Consider the following 23,550-nt stretch of genomic DNA (forward strand, 5'->3'; position numbering starts at 1 on the left):
CAGAAATAAACTAAAACCCCAGATCTAGATGTGAAACAAACCCTTTGAATATCAATATACAGAAGAAATCCTGAAAATTAACAAAACTGAAAACACTGCATCCTAAACAGAGGGATCCTAACATCAACAAACTGGGATTAATTGATTTCATCTCAGGTTCCGTGTCAGTGTTTTGGTGGGTTAAACAGCCTTACATACTTTAACATGATAAACTAATTATTTTTTTCCACAAGAGCTTGGTCTATACATTTAATTTTTAAGCAACATAAGGAACACTACACTGTTTTGGGGTTTGTTTGTTTTGTTTTGTTTTTAGTTAGTGTTATCATTTTATTGCCATTATCGAGGCACTGCAGGCCCATAGAAGTACAAGGCACTGTAGTTGATGTGTTTTCTTTTTTTACGTTTGCGCTCTTATGTCTTCCACTTGTTCAGTTTCCTCAACTTTTTTGAGGAAACACTGAACAGCATGCCGAAATCTGCCAGATTATCTGCTAAAAACTCTTTGGGAATAACCATTTGTGGCTAATAATAATATTAATATTTTATACCAGTGGAACTGTCTCTCATGGCATTTTTTTTTTTTTTTTTTTTTTTTGGCAAATTCAAACACAAATTATATGTTCAAGCTACAGGCCGCTATTAACAAAGTGCTTAAAGATGCAACTAAAAACGGTTTCTTTGCTAAACTGATGTCATGTGTGGACACAACACCCTTGAGTTAGGTGCCTGATTCATAGGTCTGTGTCAAGTTGTTCAACCAATCAGGACTGGACTGAAAACAAGTGACAAAAAACTTCGAGTGTCTGGCTACGTCGAAGTAAACTGTATATAAATGAGGTAGGCTAAATGCTTTTTCATATATTATTCAGAAAATAACCTATGAAAGCCTATGTAGAGAAGTAAAATATAAAGCTATAAAAGACTGCTGTTATCGTTATTGTTGTTGTTGTTATTATTATTAGTGGTAGTACGCCTTTGTCACCAAGATTGCGCAAGAACTGACCGAATATCGCAGCACTAGGAGGAGTGAATAAACTGAGATCTTTTTAGAGCCTCGAGAAAAGAATAAAAGAAAAACCTGTTTCAATTTCCTTCCTCGGACCTGCCCACCCGTGCCTGCAGCCCACCTTCACGAATCGAGCACACCTATTAGGGGATGAGACTCAAACTTCCACGTTAACCAATCAGCTTTCTCGTTCACCGACGGCCTAGCAGTTGATTGGTTGAAAATCCAGCTTGTCAAGTCTGACTGCACTTGGACATTTCCGCCTTGTTATGTTTTTTTTTTTTAACTACAGGGGCTTCCTATGAACATTGTGGGCTTCGTGTGGAGGTGAATCAGTGATCAGTAACTAATTTCGGGTTTTGATGAGGTACTTGAGTCTCGGTGACTTCTGAAATCCAGAGACATGTCGTCTTTAAGGTAAGCAGACTTTACATAAACCTCAAAATCCCTCAGTCTGAAAGTTTTTGAGTTTGTGTTAAGGCTGCATGATCGATAAATAAATAAAATTACGTCGGGTTATTTATTAATACGTTACGTTAGACTAGATTGTTGTTGATAATATTTTCTTTGCTGCGGGTTGTTGGAAGTTGAAAGAGTTTTCTGTTAAGTTACAGTTGTGTAATTGCGTGTTTTGCCATATCACTCCTGTGTTGCTGATTGTGACATTAAGTCTGCTTTCTCAACATCCCAGAAATGTCTTCCGGCGCAGCTGGTCTTGTGATGAAAAGCTGGAGGGAAAAGTTGTTGTCATCACTGGAGCAAACACTGGCATCGGCAAAGAAACTGCCATTGATCTGGCAAAGAGAGGTTCGTCTGACTGAAATCATGAAATTTTAAACCTTTCTTAACTCTCAACTGTTTTTTTTAAAGTGGGGATTATTTGTGTTACGTATCAGGATATGGAATTAGGAGGAAAAGGGAAATATTAGCAGGAAATGTTGACTTTTAGATGCACAGATAAAAGACTACAATGAAGTAAACCTTGGAGGAAACTCGTTCAAACCCCACATAGAAAGGCCTCACCTGACCAGCAGGTTCAAGGTCAGGACCTTCTTGCTGTGAGGCCACATTTGGATCCATTGCACACTCTGCTGCCTCTAAATTGGTTGCAGGTGCGGACGTGAATTTGGTTAATTCATGGATGGATGTTTCTGGCCATCCGTTGAGTATAAATCCATCCAGGGCATGGCGTGCCTCTCACCCTGTTCCCCCATAACCCTGAAGTGGATCAGCAATGGGGATCATAGTTACACACAAGATTTTGATAGTCCTAAAAGTTGGGAAATAATTTTTTTTACTGCTGACAGTGTGTGCTTGTGTTAGATGCCTGTCTAGGGTTTACCCCGCCCTATGTCAGTTTGGACAGTCTCAATAGCAGTTGCCTCTGCCACCATGAGTCCTCCCTAGTTATTGCTAAGCTCCAATAGAACCGCGCCGTGCCATCAAGAAAATGATTACGATAAAAACAGTTTATTTAAACACAGATCTGCCAGTATTGATTCTCCTGTAGATAAATTATAAGGAAGGCTAACACAAGTTCTATTGTTCTGTGTAAATTCTGAGCATGACTCAGGCGTGGCAATCCTCCACTCCCATGATGTTGTTATCATTGTCGTGCAACATGTGGCTGTCAGGAAAAGTAGCTGAGTAATGGAACAATTTGGAACCAGTTCCTGATTTAGCTCTTTAGGCACAGTTCTTGTTTGGTATAGTAAAATTTTTCTTTAGTTTTAAAGTAAAATACAAGGACAAAATGAACTCAGACACAGAGCATGAAGCAATGTGTTAGTGTGTCTTAATTAGAAGAAAAAATGAATAGTCGTGGACAATTATTCAACAATAAGAAGCTGAATTTTTGCACCTACCTTAGTGGGTCTTCTTACAGTCATTTTATTAAATTGTCTTGTTTTGTCAGAACAAAAATATTAGTTACACACAGCCATTCACTCTTATAATGAAAAGGCTGTTTTCAGTGGTCACTTTAGTAGTTACACCTGTTCAAGTGCTTTTTCAAGCAAATATCTAATGAGCCAGTAACATGGCAGACAGCAGTATTAATGTTAATTAATATTTTAAAAAAAGTATTTTTGTATGTGGACATGGCTGAAAAGGCCAACTTTGGTATGTGGTGTAACAGGAGAATTACACAATTAAGGTTCTGCCCAGAAATTAGCAATTGTGTGCTTTTCATTTCGACAACAGTGTCTGAATAATGTTTAATCTGGGAAGGGTTAAAACGCCATTTCCAAACAATACGAAGTCCCTTATTTTATACTGAGAAAGATTATTAAAAAATATTCAGGACAGTTGCCAATTTTCTCAGGAGTGGATGTCCCAGAAAATTAGCGCCAAGGTTCAGTTCAGTTCTTTTTTTATTTCAAACATATACATTCACCAACGTTTCATAAAATCATTCCATACAGTTGTTTGAAAAGGAGTAGGCAGAAGTATATACTTATTTTGCCCTACCCCCTCAGGTTTACATCCTCATCATCTAAATTTGAACAACAAAAACGTATACAATGCCTTCAACTTAGAACATAACATCTCAAAAAAATATTTTCACATGTTCAACTAAAACTATATTTAGATTTGCTAATTTGCAGAAGAAAATAAACATGAGTTTGACTGCTGTCTTGGGTTAATTGCATTTTCTTGATTCTTATACTTATTTAATATTTCTTTTTTGAGTTGTATTTTAAACTGGTTTATATCACTAGTGACCTTTATTTCTTCTTTTAACTCGTTCCAGATTTTAACTCCCGCTATTGAAATAGACATCCTTTTCAATGTTGTTCTTACTCTTTGTAATTTTAAATTCCACTTCCCTCTAAAATTATACCTCCCTTCTCTTTCTAAGAACCATTTACTTATTTCGATTGGGAGCATCCCTTTCCTTACCTTATATATTATTTGCACTGTTTTAAACTTCACCAGATCCTGGAATTTTATAGCTTGCATCCTAATAAAGAGTGCATTTGTGTGAGCCCTATACCCCTCCTGATTTATTAGTCTAATGGCCCTTTTCTGCATTATGATTATAGTCTGAATATTACTTGTATATGGCGACCGTGGCTCAGGGGGTTGGGAAGCGCATCTGTAACCGGAAGGTCGCCGGTTCGATCCCCGGGCTCTCTGTCCTGGTCGTTGTGTCCTTGGGCAAGACACTTTACCCTACCGCCTACTGGCGCTATATAAGTCCAATCCATTATTATCATTATTATTATTATTATATGTATTTCCCCAAACCTCTACACAATAACTCATGTATGGTAATAGTAAAGCACAATATAACATATACAATGTTTTCCTATCCAGAAACTGTTTTACTTTCCCCAAGACAGCAATGCCCCGTGCTAACTTTCCCCTCACATAAGTGATGTGTGATTTCCAACAGGCCTTTTGATCAGTGATCACACCAAGAAATCTTATGGCATTAACCCTTTCTAGATATATATTATCGACACAAATTTCAATGTTAATGTTTTTCTTATAGTTTCCGAATAACATAAATTTTGTTTTATTTAAATTTAAGGACAATTTGTTTCTATCAAACCACTTGTTTAATATCTTCAACTCCTGTGTGATCACCTCCGGTCATGCAAGGTCATGCAAAGCTCAGAGAAATTGCAAAAAACCCAAGAGCTACATCTCCAACTCTGTGTTTCTTTGCTAGACATGCTGTGGTGCTGCTTGTTTGTCGGTCTTTCTGCCTGTTACTTTAAAAAAAAAAATCTTCCTTTTGCAGTTCACTATATGTACTACAAAAGCATACGTGACTATATGTGCCTTTGGGTATCTCAGACAGATTAGTTTCAGTTTTTTTTGTGTGTTTGTCTTTTCCGAGAAATGTGGTTGTTTCTGATATCTTAAGTGATTATTGGTCTTTCTTACTGTCCCCATTAAAAGCTTCGCAAGTTATGAAAAATGTAATGTGCACATTTTGTCATGAGAGGGCACTCTCCACCCACTGAACTACACCTTGCTTTTATGTATTTTCGCCATGCATTCAGTGCATGTGCTGTTTTAACTCCCGTCTTTTATTTTTCTTTGTAGGGGCAGAAAAGGTGATCATAGCATGCAGGGACATGGAGAAAGCAAACGCAGCCGTGAAAGACATCATCGAAAGCTCAGGCAATGAACATGTCGTTTGCATGAAACTTGATTTGTCAGACAGCAAGTCTATACGAGAATTTGCTGAAGCCATCAACAAAGGTAAAATGATTCTCTGGCTAAAGAAACATCCATGTGAACACACATGAAAAGTTGCATATTTTTAAACCCCCCCCCCCCCCCCTTATTTTTTTTTTTTTCACTTTTTTCTACAGACGAGCCAAAGCTGAACATCCTCATCAACAATGCAGGTGTGATGGTCTGTCCCTTTGGGAAAACAGCTGATGGTTTTGAGATGCAGATCGGTGTCAATCACCTGGGTAAATAAAATCAGGCCTCAGTCACACCTGGCCTGACTTATACATTAGTACCGACTAATCCTTCTCCAGACTTTTTGATTTGGGGGGAGAGATTTGACAAATGAAGTTGTACCCAAAACAATTAGCACGTCCCAGGACATTTCCAAGATTTCTTTAAATGGGGTGAAAGAAATCAGAAAATAATATCTCAGGTAAAACTCAAACGGAAGCACACAAAACTGGTTGAAAATTCTTTAAAAGGTTTTTAATAGAGTTAATAAATTACAGTCTGCTTATGACAGGAAATATTTAATTTTACTCAGTGGTACAAGTAAATAACAGTGCCTCACATCCTAAATGACTCGAGGAGTGGTAGGCAGTGGCTTCAAACCACTCTGACCCACAGTGCTATGCAAAAGTCTTAACCCACACCTTCCACTTCCACTCCCTTCTATATATTCTTCTCCCAAGGAAGCAGACTTTTGTATTTTTATTATTATTATTTTGGACCTATAAATCATTCAAATATAAAAACCGACTCAACTTAACAAAGAGCCACTTTCAAATAGTATCTTTTGCCACTTTTATTTTGCAAACAGTCTGTCACAGTAACACATAATTTCTTCCCATTTGTTAGCTCTATCTGCAACAAAATGCCAAAGATGACACAATTTGACAGGCATAAAATTATATTTGTGTACCAACAAGGTGATTCCCAAACATTTAAAAGTCAAAAACTTACTATGAGCATTGGCCCAAGACGTTTTTTTTTTTAAATGGTATCGTATGAACTTGAGTGCAATTTCCATCCGTGGCTGCATTAACATGTCAACACAATTTTGAGGGTTGCGTTCAAATTTCAGGTTGGAGTAGTCCCACCCCTTTTGACTTGCCCCTCCCATCAGCTGTCAAATCCTTCAAAAGGTCACAAATGCATAGAATTTTTCAATACTCATTTCGTGATGTTGAAGTTGGATCTGACGCTTAAGCCTAAATGCAACACTTCTTTCATAATCAGCATTTTTATGACTTTACTGCAGAACAGTAAAGTTTAAGCACATGCTTTAGATATGACAGACAGACATGAAGTAAAAGGTCAACTTCCTGCGACAGTATGTCCTGATTCCAGCTTTTGGAATCAACTGATTCCGGAACCACTGATCATCAGTTGAAATGTTGTTTCCAACATGAATTTGTGTTAACTGACCATTAACATAATGCAACACTGGACAAACATGAGATGTCTCACCAAAATTTTACACATCACAGGTGTCCTCGTGGTTATTATAGAAATGTAGTTTTTAAAAAAGGGTTTTGCCCTTTTAATTATATTTAGGAAAATAACTTCACACATCATAAGTCTGATAAACATGCCCCACCAAAAGAAACAGACTCAAAACTTTTAACTGACATCTCGCACTTTTTAATTTGATGTTTTTGTGCAGAATTAGTGCAGCAGGATAGCATTCCTCTTGAAATAACAGGAGCCCCTTGTGTTGTTTGTTATTTAGTTTAACGTAATTAAAATATAAGCTGTGGGTGGTCTTTGTAACACATTCTGTCTTATGGTATTTATTTGATGTAGTACATTTATTGTGAAAGTCTTTACCAAGTTAAGGTAAGTATTTTGGTAAGTACAGTATTTCGTAATTAGTGAAGTGTCACTATTTCCAAATACCTTACCCTCACTCTGTTTTCTGAAACTGAAAATTGGATTTTTAAGTCATATTTCCTCCTCCTCCAGGTCACTTCCTGTTGACATATTTGTTGCTTGACCTGATTAAAAAGTCGGCACCAGCTAGGATTATCAATGTATCTTCCATGGCTCACTCCTGGGGCTCCATAAATCTAGAGGACCTCAACAGTGAGAAGCATTACAACAAGAATAAAGCCTATGCTCAAAGCAAGCTAGCCAACGTCCTCTTCACCCGATCACTGGCTAAACGATTAGAAGGTAAATAATGCACCTTACACGCTGTCATTTCTTTCTTTTAATTTGCCAGTTTTCTGTTCAAATCAAATGCATGACTAGTAGCTTTACTGTTGGTGATTTCATTCACTTTTTCCTTACTTTTAGGCACAGGAGTGACGACCTACTCTCTCCATCCTGGAGTTGTTCAGACTGAGTTAATTCGTCATCTGAATGGTGTCCAGCAATTCTTCATGAAGATGGTCAGTCCTTTTACCAAAAACTCTGTCCAGGGAGCGCAGACAACAATTTACTGTGCTGTTGACCCATCATTAGAGAAGGAGAGTGGCGGATACTACAGGTACACTTTTTGCTGTAACACACAGAAATTATATTGCAGCTTGTTACACATAATCTAGTAGCATATTAATACAGTGGCTTTCAACACTTAGTAGTTTTAGACCAATGAAAGGTAAACATGATGTTTAACTCATCAGCTCAGAGTAAAGAGTACTTTCTCAGATTTTGCAATCTGGAAACTAAATCAGATGAACAGTAAAGATATTTGCCATAAAGCAGTTATTTAAAGGTGTGAAATATGAAGAGAGATAAATGTCCAGTTAAAGTCAGAGTTTTCTGTGTCCCAAAAGTGTCTCTCTTTTAACCTGGACAAATCACTGTGATGACTTAAGCTGAAAACATGTTCAAGGTTTTAGTGAAAAATGTAATGCATTTAATACCATGTTTTAAATGCAATATAGATTCCCTGGTAGGTGAATACATGTCATATGTGGAACTTAGACGTGAATTACTAACATCACAAATGAAGCTAAGCTGCAACGTTACAGCAGTGTAAACTGTGCACATATTGTCACCTGAATGTGCTTCAATTCATTTGGCAATGCAGAAAACGTATGCATGTTTGTATACTTGATTCAAATCTGCTGCAAAGTCTCATTTTACACTCCTGGCAAAGCAGCTCCTAGAACACAGAATAGAATAGGATTTCCTCATTGTTACAGTAACATTTACAACAAAATTAAGTGCAATCTCAAGAGTGTAAAGATCATTAACAGCAGTCTATAAACTGTAAACTATAAACTGTAAAAAAAAAAAAAAACTATGTAAGATAAATAATACAAAAGCAACCTGTCTCTATTCTCTCAAATTGCACAACCCCTAATTACACCGATCACATTCAAGTGGACATTGTAGCATTTTAATGCTTTTTATAGCTCTGAGAAAAAAACTGCTATTCAGTCCTTCTGTCCTTTCTCTAACTGCACTGTCTGGCAGATGGTAAGAGTTCAGCAAGTAGGTGACCAGGGTGAGATGTATCCATTATGAAATTTTTAGAATGAGAATCACTTTTATTGCCAAGTTTGTACACAGTGTCATGGTGCAAAAAATATTGTTAAGGTTCAAATATTAAGGAAGGAGAGTACAAACAACCATGGTCCAGAAGAGCTTGGTCAAACAATTGATTTTAATGAAATACACGCGTGGGAAGATCACTCCGTACGCAGACAGCAATTGATCTTCGACTAATCAAAGCATAAGCAGATATTTTATACCATCAGGGTTTGAATTTAATGACGCCCCCTCATGCGTCATCAGATACAATATATGCATACGTCAATTCAAAACCACAATGACTTTTAACACAGTTTGAAAAGAACATTGTCTCCGTCTTCATGGCAGATGTTTCCTGTCAACCTTTTGACTGCCGCTTCTCCAAACCCGCAGTTACAAGCAAACATGCTTAACCTCTCACCTATCAATGATTCTCTCTCTCTCTCTCTGTCTCTGTGCGTGCGTGCGTGCGTGTGCGTGTGCGTGCGTGCGTGCGTGTGTGTGTGCGTGTGTGCCTTACATGCTCTCTCATCTCACCCGTTGCACTTCTGACCTTTTACCAGAACAGAGGCTCATCCTTATGTGTAATAACCTAACTAAAACTATATGTACTATGTTGAATAAATGTTATAATCAAGAACCTCTACTAAAAGCTTAATAAAAGAATATAAAAGTATAACAGACAATTTGAATAACCTAGTTATTCACATAGCCTCGTCCAAACAGCTCCTCAGAATAACCTGCACTTGGACTCTGCTTTCGGTTTCACTTCTGCAAAAGGCACACTCTGCAAACCTGCAATTTCCTGTCAACTTAGTCTTTCTGAAACACACACACTGTTTAAACATCTGAATGCAATATCAATGCTGTAGATAATATTATTAATGCAATGGTAATGATGATGATTATTAACAATAGCAGTAAAATTTCCCTGATCTCCACAATATATATAATATATACAACTTTATATAAATATTACAAATAAGTACACAGAAAAGGAGTGTATACAAACTACCTACAGATATAAATATTATAATGTATTAGATATTATAACTATAATGTTTAATATTTAAAGGAGAGCACACATTTGTTAAGATTAAAATGTCCATTCTGCCACACTAGATCTCAAGTTCAGCAGTTTTTTGTGGCAATTTAGATTGATCATTTAACCTGTCCCCACCTACTGCATGTCTTTGGACTGTGGGAGGAAGCTGGAGTACCCAGAGAGAACCCACGCAAACATGGGGACAACATGCAAACTCCAGACAGAAAGACCCCGGCCTGATGGTGGAATTGAACTTAGGACCTTCTTGCTGTGCGGCAACAGTGCTAACCCACAATTTGCAGGCAAAATATATGAAATAACAGCTTCTCTCCATTAAAGAAAGTCGGAAGCAAAGTGAATTATTCAAATGCAACGCAGAACAGAAAGTATTTAAAAACTGCAGGATTGTATTTTTTGATTTTGTTAAATAAATAAAAAGGTGTAGATTATTCTACATTATTTGGTTACAACTGAATATTAAATTCCTAAAACATTTTTAATGGCAAACTTTTGATTCATTGGATGTTCTTCATGCTTGCTAGTGTACAAATTTAGAAAAAGAAGCCACTGTTAATGTTGATTTATAGTCTTTAAGCAACAGTGGCTGACAAGCAGAGTGTTATTTGCTCAGTAGATGTTAACAAACATAAAATGTTCGTGTTACACAAGTGAACAAAGTGCTCACGTGATACATCCTTGCTTACAGTGACTGTGCTCCTGCTAACTGTTCTGCGGCTGCCAAAGATGACAACGTGGCGGAGAAGCTGTGGGAGCTGAGCTGTAGTTTGCTCTCTTTAACGTGGGACTGAGACATTCAGAACTGAAAATAAAATCCTGGCAGTGTATTCTGTTTCTTTATTACCTGATGATTTCATTATAATGTAGGCCACGACAATCTTTAAACACTTCATTTTTATCTCAACAACACAGCTGTAAAACTTTATTCTGCACGCTGCACAGTTCTGACGTTTTATTTGTTCCTTGGAAAGAATTTATTATGGTCACATTTGCCTTTCACTCACACAGTGAAACTGGTAACTACACTGTAATTCTGTGAATAGCAAGTGTAAGATCAGGGGAAAGCTTATAATACTGATTTATAAAAAATTAAAAGAAGCTTAAATAGTTGGTTTATCAATGTTTAATACAAGGTTTGTAATTAATTGGATAATATCTGCATGATAATTCATAATAGACTGCAGTCTTGTCTACATTGTTTACAGAAACTTTTCTTTTTACTTTCTGACATTAAACAGACTTATGGAGAGCATTCATTTGTTTCTGTCTGCTTTCAAAAAATGTTTAGGTTAATTGTGTTATCGCCAGTATTATATTAGTCAACTGGATCAATATCACCTAATTTATTACGGCCTCATTAATCCATAAAAGGATTTATAGTCTAGTTTTTTGCAATAAACAGATCTTATAATTGTTAGCTACACACAGTTGTTAATGTAATTTTCTTTACAGTAAGCTTACTGTAAATAACAGTTAGTTACTTCACTGTAGATAGACAAACACACAGCAAAAATAAATAAATGTGCAGTAACTACTGTAAATGTAAATTTCTGTGAAATCCCGTCAAAGCAAATTTATAGAAAATGCTGTTTCAGCAGGATGTAAAAAGTGCTTACAAATACGATTCCTGTGAATCCTTTTACAGCTAATTACCCGCATCCATCTGGCAGTAAATTGCTGTAATATTTACAGCAACCTGTTTACAGTGTGTGACGCTTTCAAGATGCTTAAAGTTTAATGGTTATATGTGGCCACAAAAAACTAAACAAAAAATTTGTTTTTTCACTTTCAATAAAATAAATTTTAATCAGTATGGCTGTTATGCTTTAATGTCTGATATTGTGTGACAATCAATGTTTTTCTCCAAAAATGAGTGTTCATTTCATTCACCAATAATTGTCTTTTTTTTTCTGACGAAAACAGGATAACTATGATCACATGTATTGACAGTTTTGTCAACGAATAAAAATGAGGTCGAATCAGAACTAATTGAGCTGTATAGAAAATCGGGGCGAGTTTGGAAGTGATCAAATCAAAAGTAATTTCCTTGTTCAGAAAGGTTAGACCGGTGTTGTGCCAAACAGTGATCATCTGCAAGAAAGTGATTGCCACCCATGGGAGCGCGCACAGCTGCTTAAAGCTGTAGCGCCCAGATTACTTACAACTACTTCCGTGCAACTGATATAAGGTGCGGTAAGCTGAACACAGCTTCAACTGTCTGTTGAAAAATAGTAACGCGACCGCACCGCATTTTCTTGTTAGTAAGGGTAACAGCGTTGTAATGATAGGAATAGTAATTAGTTAGATTACTCGTTACTGTAAAAAGTAATGCCATTAGTAACACCGTTACTTGTAACGCTGTCATTCCCATCACTGGTACCAAGACATTGCCAGCGTTAGACAGTAGTAGTGGGTTATTTGGACTTTCAGTATAATACTGTACAATAGTTAAAAAGCTACTGTCTGTGAACTGCGTGTGCACCAATCATTTGTTTTTGTTTTTTTACCTGTGAATCATTCAAATATAAAAACTGACTCAACAAAGAACAACTTTTAAATAGTATCTTAGGCACTTTTTTTGCAAGCAGCCTGTCACAGTAACACATGAGGGGGAGTGCAATTTCCACTCATGGCTGCATTAACATGTAAATACAATTTTGAGGGGAGCGGTCACATTTCAGGTTGTACTAGTCTAAATCCTTCAAAAACAAATGCATAGAATTTTTCAGTACTCACTTTGTGATGTTGCAGTTGGATCAGATACTTTCGCCTAAATGCTACACTTGTTTCATAATCAGCATTTTTATGACTTTACTGCAGAACAGCAAAGTGTTAACACATGCTTTAGATATGACAGACAGACATGAAGTTTAAGGTCAACTTCCAGATAAGAGATTTGACGTTACAGTGTACTGCATTTTCACTTCCTTTTAGCCACACTCACTTCAAAATTCATTTTCCTCATCGTGTGTTTAACCCTGACATTTCCATAAATAGTAGTTATATTGATTGGCTTCTATAATTAGACACTTAAGCAATAATATGTTTAAAGAGGTAGATAGGGCTTTGGTTAAAAAAAAAAAAAAAGAGTACAGTTTATCGACCCTGCTATCAGAACATTTTTCCCTACCAAGGTTTAGTAGGCCACTCTAATGAAACAAAAAATCTTTAATAACTTTTGTATGGTACCATTTTACAGTCTAAACACAACACTCCTTTCAAGACCAACATTTTTACTACTGCAGAACAGTAAAGTTGCAGGAAAATGTTTTGAACAAAAGGTAAGCCTTTATTTATGGCTGCTCAATATTGCAAACAGGTGGAACAGAGAAAACATGGGACAGGAGGGCACAGAGTAGACACCACACAACACAGAGAAGCCAAATAACAAACCCTAAGAACTAGAACTCCGGAAATACTAGGACAGAAACATAAATACTAACAGTGACAACCATGGATAACAAACAAACAAGAAACACAAATTAACCAGATACAAAACACTGGGTCACCGACCCAGGACCGTGACAGTTATATTGATTGTCTTCTAATATTAGACACTGATGCAATATATTTGAAGAGGCAGAAAAGCCATGGTTAAAATCAAAGAGTACAGTTTATCAACCTTGCTATCTGATCATTTTTCCCTCCTGAGGTTTAGAAAGTCACTCTAGTGAAGATATTTTTTGTTTCAATAACTTCCTTGCCTGGAAGCTTAGTCGCTTTAACATGTCATTACTGTTATTGTTGTCTCTCACGATAACAGTTTAAAAGAAATCTGGATCTATGTAGTGCCCTTGACTTATTAGAGGGCACAAATGGACGACGCTGTATTACCCATGCAGGCTTCATCGATGCAATATGAAGTTACATTTCAAGTGAGGTACAGGTCAAGGTTTTCTAGTTACCCACATACCTAGATTACAATTCACCCGTCATAAACTGTTGTTTGGCTATTTCTGCTCTGAGACTGGAAAAAACAAAAGATTTAAGACATTTGTGTATACCTTCAAGTCTATATTGAGGACTTTTGACTTGTTGACTAGTTGCAACAATATTTACCAATTCCAGCTTTTGGAATCAGTTGATTCCGGAATTACTGATCATCAGTAAAAATGTTGTTTCCAACATTTCCAACCGCAGACAATGAATCCATGTTAACTGACCATCAACATAATGCAACACTGGACAAACATGAGATGGGTCATCAAAATTTTACACATCACAGGTATGCTCATAGTCCATCCATCCATTTTCTTCTGCTTATCTGGGGCCAGGTCGCGGAGACAGGAGCCCAAGGAGAGAAGCCCAGACCTCCCTCTCCCCAGCCACCTCCTCCAGCTTGTCCGGGGGCAGCCGAGAGATATAATCTCTCCAGCAAATGGCCAAACTTCTCACCATATCTCTAAGGAAGAGGCCCATTTCCGCCACTTGTATCCGCGATCTCGTTCTTTTGGTCACTACCCACAGCTCGTGACCATAGGTGAGGGTAGAGACGTAGATCGACCAGTAAATTGAGAGCTTCGCTTTTACACTCAGCTCTCTCTTCACCACAACAGACCGGTACAGCGTCCGCGTCACTGCGGCCGCAGCACCAATCCATCTGTCAATCTCCCGCTCCCTTCTCCCGTCACTCATGAACAAGACCCCAAGATACTTAAACTCTCTTAAACTCTCACTTGGGGCAGGAACTCGTCCCTGACCTGGAGTGGTCACTCCACACTTTTCGGGCTGAGGACCATGGCCTCAGAATTGGAGGTGCTGATTCTCATTCCCACTGCTTCACACTCGGCTGTGAAACGTTCTAAGGCGAGCTGGAGGCCATCACCCATTAAGCTAACAAAACCACATCATCCGCAAAAAGGAGAGAGAAAATCCTGAGACCACCCAAGTGGAAGCCTTCCGCCACTTGGCTACACCTAGAAATTCTGTTCATAAAAATCATGATCAGAGTCGGTGGCAAAAGGCAACCCTGGTGGAGCCCATCACCCACAAGGAATGAGTCAGACTTATTGCCGGGTATGCAGACCAAGCTCTTGCAATGGTTGTATAGGGACTTAATGGCCCATAGCATTGGGTCAGACACCCCATACTCCTGGAGCACCCCCCACAGGACCCCCCCAAGGGACACGATCAAATGCATTCTCCAAGTCCACAAAACACATGTAGACTGGTTGGGCAAACTCTCATGCGCCCTCAGTATCCTTGAGAGGATGAAGAGCTCATCCAGTGTTCCATTACCAGGACGAAAACCGCATTGTTCCTTCTGTATCCGAGGTTCGACTATCGGACGAACTCTCCTCTCCAGCATCCTGGCATAGACTTTCCCTGGGAGGCTGAGGAGTGTGATTCCCCTGTAGTTGGAACACACCCTCCAACCCCCCCTTTCTTAAAGATGGGAACCACCACCGTGGTCTGCCAATAAAAGGGTACTGCCCCTGATCTCCACACAACATTGTAGCGGCATGTCAACCAAGACAGCCCTACAAGATCCAGAGCCTTCAGGAACTCGGGGCGGACCTCATCCACCCCAGGGGCTATGCCACCAAGGAGTTGTTTAACTGCCTCAGTTACCTTGCCCCCAGAGATTGGTGGATTATCCCCTTCGTTCCCAGACTCTGCTTTCTCCAAGGAAGACATGCCAGTGGAATTAAGGAGGTAAGTATTTCTTCCACCACTTGACAATTTTCTCATTCGAAGTCGAAGTCAGCAGCGCTCTGCCCACACTATACATAGTGCAGGTAGAACACTGCTTTTGGGACAATCCATGTCCCAATTGCCAGTCTTGGTAGCCGGGGATCGGTCCGCCAGGACCTCGCTCCTGGCTGCTGCCTGGCTCACAATGCACCCGCTCATGGTTATTATAGAAATGTAGTTTTTAAAAAAGGATTTTGCCCTTTCAATTGTATTTAGGGAAATAACTTCACACATCATAAGTCTGATAAACATGCCCCACCAAAAGACATAGACTCAAAACTTTTAACTGACATCTCGCATTTTTTAATTTGATGTTTTTGTGCAGAATTAGTGCAGCAGGATAGCATTCCTCTTGAACGGATATAAATCATAAGCTGTGGGTGGTCTTTGTAACACATTTTCTCTTTTGGTATTTATTTGATGTAGTACATTTATTGTAAAAGTCTTTAACAAGTTTGGGATACAGTATTTCGTATTTAGTAAATTGTTACTATTTCCAGATACATTAACTTCACTCTATTTTCTGAAACTGAAAATTGACAACTTTAAAGTCATATTTCCTCCCCCTCCAGGTCACTTCCTGTTGACATATTTGTTGCTTGACCTGATTAAAAAGTCGGCACCAGTTTGGATTATCAATGTATCTTCCATGGCTCACTCCATAAATCTAGAGGACCTCAACAGTGAGAAGCATTACGACAAGAATAAAGCCTATGCTCAAAGCAAGCTAGCCAACGTCCTCTTCACCCGATCACTGGCTAAACGATTAGAAGGTAAATAATGCACCTTACACGCTGTCATTTCTTTCTTTTAATTTGCCAGTTTTCTGTTCAAATCAAATGCATGACTAGTAGCTTTACTGTTGGTGATTTCATTCACTTTTTCCTTACTTTTAGGCACAGGAGTGACGACCTACTCTCTCCATCCTGGAGTTGTTCAGACTGAGTTAATTCGTCATCTGAATTGTGTCCAGCAATTCTCCATGAAAATGATCAGTCCTTTTACCAAAAACTCAATTTAAAACACAATTTACTGTGCTGTTGACCCATCATTGAAGAAGGAGAGAGGCGGATACTACAGGTACACTTTTGGTGTAACACATGGAAATTATATTGTTACTTGTCATTACCTAGTAGCATATTAGTACAGTGGCTTTCACCATTTGTGGTTTTGAAAGTTAAACATGATGTTTTGCAGCAGCTTATTGTCTTAGAGTAAAGGATACTTTCTCAGATTATGCAATTCAATATGAAGCAAGATAAATGTCCTGTTAAAGTCAGAGTTTTCTGTGTCACAAAAGTGTCCCTCTTTCAACCTACGTAGCTAAATCACTGTGTTGACCTACGTTGAACATATAAGCTATTCGAAAACAGATTATGTTCAAAGTTTGGGTGAAAAATGTAATGCATTTAATAGTCAAAGGAGCTTGCAAAGAAAAGCGTCTGGACTTCTTTAAGTTACTTGAAGACGTTTCACCTCTCATCCGAGAAGCTTCTTCAGTTCTAAGGTCAAATGGTGGGGAGTCCCAGATTGAAACCTAGTGAGAGTATCCCCCCGCAGAGGGACAAAAGGACCCACTGATGATCCTCTAATCGCCTGAGCCAAGGTGTGAAACTGGGTGTGGGACAAGGGCGTAGATTTGGCATGGACGGAAGGGACATGTCCCCACCAATATCCAGCGATTATTGAATTGTCCCCACCAATGATTTGATCTCTCCGAGTAAAGAAAAACAAAACCGATAGAAATTTAAAAACAAAACGATCTGTCAACATCTCATTCACCCAGCGGTGCAGAAAGAGTTAAATTACGCTCTCTACCGGAGTCCTATATCATGTGACAAATATGGCCAATGTGATTGGCTGTGCCTTTCAGGGAGCTCTGTTTAGTTTTAGCAGCGGCAATCCTGCGCTGCGAGGACCTGCAAGGAGGAGAGGAGGATGGCAGCAAAAAGAACCTGGATATAAGAAAGTATTTTTCAAAGAAACCTGTAAGGCACTTAAAGTCAAGTTCACTCATAAAATCTGTCCATCATAATAACGTTACAGGCTATGCAAGGCAATACATGCCCCTCTTATTACTCTTTCTGGGTTGCAAAAGAAACTTTTAAAAAATTTTCAGGCGAGAATGTAGCTGTGCAAACTTCAAATATCTGAACCGGGGAGAACAGCAAACTCCCGGCACATCTTTTTAGGCTTTGGCCCACATCAGTCTAAAATTGTATGTAATCATGAATAACGTGTTACCATGTCCACCAGGAGAGACTGGACAGTATAGATGTAAAACAAATATGCCAGCAGTTTATCTCAGTTAATGAGAGGAGAAGGCATGTGTTTGGCTCCTTCACATAGTGGACATTGAGTTGTTGTGTGGGACACCAGTAGTACATGTCTGTTGCTGTAACAGTAGTTCATGTTTAGAGTAAAACATCTCAACTCACTGACTTGATAGGGGCAATAGTGTGCCTAAAATGTTGCATAATTTTGCTAAGAAATCTTTTACTTTGTGGTAATCTTAGATGAGTAGTTTTATGGACAAAAACCACCAGGTCATTCAGTGTTCTCTTAGTGCTAATGTATAAGAGATGTTGGTGTAGTATAACTGAAGTAATGTTGCTAAGTCCTTCAAGTCATATTATTTTATTGTCATGACTGTATTTTAAGCTATTTTTATTTTTGTATGGAATATGGTTGAAGTAAACTAAAGTATAAAATACTTAGTCAGTCATTTGTTTAATAGTAACTTAACATTATATAATTCACATATAAAACTATGAATTGTAATTTTAAATGGTTTAAAAGGATGTAGAATAGCATATGTAGGCAAGTATATTTCTCCTTTTTTTTTTTAAATCAAGAAGCAAAGATGAAAAGGAAAGAACAAAAAAAACAAACAAAAAAAAAAAAAACAGGGCAGGGTTCGATGGTTGAATCATCCGTCCCCACCAATGCCAAAACCAAATCTACGCCCTTGGTGTGGGACCCAATCAGCCTAGATTATAGATGGATGGATAGATATAGATCCATCTATAATCCAGTTTTGAGTTCCCTCCCCAGACGCCTTAACGCCCACTCACATCCTGGGCCATCTGACCTCAGGAATTCACATGACAAGGTGGGGCCAGGTTTCACAATGAGCTCACCCAAAACTCTGGCTGATTGGGTCCCACACCTTTTATGTTAGTGTGCACAGATCCTAAAACAAATAAAGTTTATAACCATTGCCGATATCTGTTATCACTGACTGGGGTTTTAAGCTTTGTCAAGTCAGCTAATGCAAAGAAAACACAACTGTGATAAATTTCCAGTGTAGTACAGCTGAATAATCAATTTTCAGCATCATTGCCTGAGCACTTATGGCCAGGCCACACCAATCTTTAAACACTTTTTTATCTCAACAACACAGCTGTAAAACTTTATTCTGCACGCTGCACAGTTCTGACGTTTTATTTGTTCCTTGGAAAGAATTTATTATGGTCACATTTGCCACTCACACAGTGAAACTGGTAACTACACTGTAATTCTGTGAATAGCAAGTGTAAGATCAGGGGAAAGCTTATAATACTGATTTATAAAAAATTAAAAGAAGCTTAAATATTTGGTTTATCAATGTTTAATACAAGGTGTGTAATTAATTGGATAATATCTGCATGATAATTCATAATAGACTGCAGTCTTGTTTACATTTTTTACAAAAACTTTTCTTTTTACTTTCTGACATTAAACTGACTCATGGAGAGCGTTCATTTGTTTCTGTCTGCTTTCAAAAAATGTTTAGGTTAATTGTGTTATCGCCAGTATTATATTAGTCAACTGGATCAATATCACCTAATTTATTACGGCCTCATTAATCCATAAATGATGTCTCACAGGTTTGTTGCCCATGGACAACATCAACAGGCATTCATCAGGTATAAAGTAACTGCATCCCCTTCATCAGGTTTTCATCATCTTTAAACTAGAGATGGCACGATACCACTTTTTTATGTCCGATACCGATATCATAAATTTGGATATCTGCCGATACCGATATGAATCCGATATAGTGTTTTTTTAAATATCTTGCTGCATTTTGTATAAGTTCATACTCAAGTTTAAAACAACAACTACACTAAAGCTATTCTGTTATACCTGTATGTCAAAAAAATAAAAAAAAAATATTTCATAGTTCAGCAATACTGATCAATCTAATAAACGTAAACCTACACCATCCTCCCTATTCTGATATTTTAAAGAGTACTTAGCGTAAATATTAAGCAACCTAACTAATAGGGTTCCAACTCCCAGCAACAACAAAAATAAAAAAATAGGGAACCACCCCTCACGCTCCACCTCATGATGCTTAATCGACGTAATCAACCTTAATTTGATGCAGTGTGGAAAAAAAATGCACAGAAATCAATTATTTTTCAATATATTAAAATATTAAATAGATTCAACATCTTTCTTCAACAAAATTGCAGACTGCACAGATGGTACCTTCCCAAAGAAAAAAGTACTATAGCTTACTAGGGTATATATATTAGACTTAATAGTCACTACATACAGTAATTGACTTCTATTCATTTTACATCAAATTAAAACTTTGGGTGTCAGATAATTATTTATTAAAAGCTAGACATTTTAAATGAGAATAAGAAAGAAAAGTATGTCTTTCTGCTCCCCTTTTCCCTGTTCATGCCCTATCGGCCCCCCTGGCTAAACTTTGCTAGATCCGCCCCTGCACAGTTACCAGTGTCAGCTGCGTAGAAAAAGATCCTGGTGTAGAAAGTAATATTAAATAAATTTTAACAACAGCTTATCAAGCTTAAATGTGCTGCTGTTGTTTATCCACTGGTTTCCTCTTTCTGGTGCAAAGTGGGCCAAAAGCAAACGAGAGAGACGGACTCGCGACAGAAAAGCCGATCAGCAGTTTCATGATTGAAGTAGCAGCCAGAAGAAGCAGTCGCTCCATATATCGCTTGTTAAGCTTAACGCAGGAATGCTTTACAAACATTCAGAGATGAACTTACACACTTGCTTTACTTCTCTCGGGGATAACTTTGTCGGAGATGAAATGCCGGGTTGCTAGCGAAGCTCCACATGCTATCCAGACCACCAACAGGTCCCGCATGCCACAGCCGCTCTATCACGTGATGCATACTGCTCCGACGTGCTAACGTTCTGAGGTGAGTTACGGCGTGTTGCAAGTTTTGTGAGGTGCTTTCGTGATATTTAATGGATCGGATTACATTTTTTATTTTTCTCCGATATCCGATCCAGTAATTTATGTCAGTATCGGACCGATACCGATACGTAATATCGGATCGGTCCATCTCTACTTTAAACATTAAGCGCCCTCAAGTAATAATAGAAACAGTGATTTAAACAACTTTAAACTGTGCAAAAAAGTTAATTTTCTTCAAGAGTAATGGATGAAAATCGGCCTGTAGGGCTAAATCTGGCTTATTTACTTAGTAATAAGTAATGTCACATCAAATAAACAAAAGCAAGAAAATATCTGATAGTAGGGCCAAACAGGTCAGGGGGGAAATGCTGCAGACCTGAACTGAACAGATAACAAATTGATAAATGGGCTTAAACTGTGACTCACTGCCAGAACAGGGTTCAAGAGGCCAAGTTATCAAAGGACACTTGAAATAAAACTGACAGCAGCTGGTGGGAATCCGAGAGAGAGAAAAGTGTAGGGCTTATGAACAGGTGAAGAAAACCTGTGAAGTCAACTCTATATTTTTATACTTTGACTTCACTGGAGCAACTTCACATGGTTCACAGTTCAAAATAAGTATGACCATATGGAAAATCTCCCCTCTATATGGCACAGTCTAAAGGAGAGAGGTGCATCTGCTGGTCTTTAAAGGCTCATTGGCGAATCTTCAAGCAGTTTAACAGCTTCACCTCTTGATACATGGTGCACATGAGGAAATGGGGTACCCTCACACAGATCTGAACTAGGGCTGCACAGTAGCTCTGGTTCGTACTGTCGCCTCACAGCAAGGTTTCTGCTGTAAATCATGACTGGGGCTATGTGGGAAACGTAAGTGCAAGTCCTACAAATGTGATGTTTCCTGCTACAGCTTTAAATTTATAGTCTAGTTTTTTGCGATAAACAGATCTTGTGTCATGCACGTTGATTTAATATTGATTATTATAATTGGTATCTAGACACAGTGGTTTCTGTCAATTTCTTTACAGTAAGTTTGCTGTAAATGAAATTATGGAAAATTACTGTAAATAAAAGTTACAGTTACTTCGCTTTAGATAAATAAACACAACATAATATATTTGCAGTAACTGCTGTAAATGCAAATTACTGTAAAATCCAGTCACAGCAAATTTATAGAAAATGGTGTTTCTGTCACAGTCTGGCTGGGGCAGACTGTATGTGTTACAGAAGAGGACTCAAACGCAGACCAAAACGTGACGTGGATTAACAAAACAAGCCGTTTATTGAGGCTAGAAACGAGGGTACAAACAATAGGGCATAGGTGAACACAAAACACTAACCTAAACTGGGTGAACTAAAACTAAACCTGAAAAGACCTTAAGCATAGTGAACTGACAGAGATACCTGGAGATGAGCAGACGACCTGACAAGGAATGACTGAAAGCACGCGGACTAAATACACACAGGAGGATAATGAGGAAAGTGGGAACACATGGGGAAACAGCTGACACACATGAACATAACGACGTGACAAGGGGAGCGTAACATTAACAACATTGAACCTAGGGACACAGGAACCCTTCAAAATAAAACAGGAAATCTAATGAAACGCAGACCTGACAACATAAGACACATAGATAAGAAACACACGAAGCGAAGGGCAAGGGAGACTTCACAGGGTATGACAATACAAGGGGGAATTGATAAACAGATGCACATAGGAAACATAATAAGCTAGAACATACACTAACAGCATCAAAAGAACTGAAATTCAAAACACTGGGTCATAAGACCCAGGACCATGACAGTTTGTAAGTGCAGGAAGCAGGATGTAAGTGCTTACAAACACAGTTCCTGCAAATCCTTTTACAGCTTATTGCTTGCATCCATCTGCCAGTAAGTTGCTGTAAAATTTACAGCAACCTGTTTACAGTGTCTGAGGCCTTCATGATAACGCTTAAAGTTTAATGGTTATACGTGGCTATAAACTAAACAAAAAGTTTGTTTTTTCATTTTTGCTTTCAGTAAACTATATTTAAATCATTGTGGCTGTTATGCTTTCATGTCTCATTTTGTGTGACAATAAATGTTTTTCTCCAAAAACGAGTGTTTATTTCATTCACCAATAATTGTCTTCATTTTTTTTCTGACGAAAACAAGATGACAACTTTATGATGACATGTATTGACGGTTTTGTCTACGAATAAAAATGAGGTCGCATCAGAAGTAATTTAAGTTGTGTAGAAAGGCGGGGCGAGTTTGGAAGCGATCCAATCAGAATTTATTTCCTTGTGCAGAAAGATTAGATCGGCACGTTTGATATGTTCCCGGGAAACGGGGGTGTGGGTGGAGGGGCTCATTTATTCTCATGCTCTTCTCACGGAAATCCAATACAATTTCAGCATTTGTAAGGAGAAGAGCGCACCTACCAAAGCATTTCGTATTTGATGTCAAGGAAAATAAAATGGAGCAACTCCTGCTGGTAAAAACAGACAAACTTTTACACTTTTTATTTTTCAAATCAAATGAGTCAACTTTAGATTTATTCTGCTATCATCTTGTGATGCCTAGTCGACTGAAACAAAAAATAATTTAATGCCTTAATTATGACTAAAACTAAATCCTAATTTGCTGTCAAATTCAACACTGGACCTGCTAAAGGTTAAACCAGCCTGAAGCCTGAACTCACACACTGGGTACATTACTTTATCCGTCATTACTTCAGCTCATTATTATTATTTATTACTGAGACAGACACATTATTTATCATCTAATAATAACTTATGAACGTCTGCGTTTCCTTGTACCAAAACATTAAATATTCTGCTGTGTTAAGACCCTGAAATATTTTGATCAAGTTAATAAAATCATGGATTTCATTCATTTAATCATTAAACAGAAAGGGAGGGTAATAAAGACAATGCTTGTTGGCTGCAATTCTACCTT

General features: G+C 38.1%; 1 protein-coding gene across 1 annotated transcript; it reads left to right on the forward strand.

Moving 5' to 3' along the window:
- Positions 1 to 1,295: 1,295 nt before the first annotated feature.
- On the forward strand, positions 1,296 to 10,998 carry rdh12l (retinol dehydrogenase 12, like). The gene is made up of 7 exons (XM_085419053.1): positions 1,296 to 1,426; positions 1,701 to 1,816; positions 5,066 to 5,224; positions 5,338 to 5,442; positions 7,166 to 7,375; positions 7,499 to 7,691; positions 10,435 to 10,998. Exons 1-7 carry the CDS (start codon positions 1,413 to 1,415, stop codon positions 10,535 to 10,537), a joined length of 900 nt encoding a protein of 299 aa, XP_085275179.1. The 5' UTR covers positions 1,296 to 1,412; the 3' UTR covers positions 10,538 to 10,998.
- The last annotated feature ends 12,552 nt before the right edge of the window (positions 10,999 to 23,550 follow it).

This window comes from Rhamphochromis longiceps, linkage group LG9, assembly GCF_057381845.1.
Source record: "Rhamphochromis longiceps isolate RC_006_pf linkage group LG9, R_longiceps_female_GT1.1, whole genome shotgun sequence".
In the NCBI taxonomy this organism is placed as follows: Eukaryota; Metazoa; Chordata; class Actinopteri; order Cichliformes; family Cichlidae; genus Rhamphochromis; species Rhamphochromis longiceps.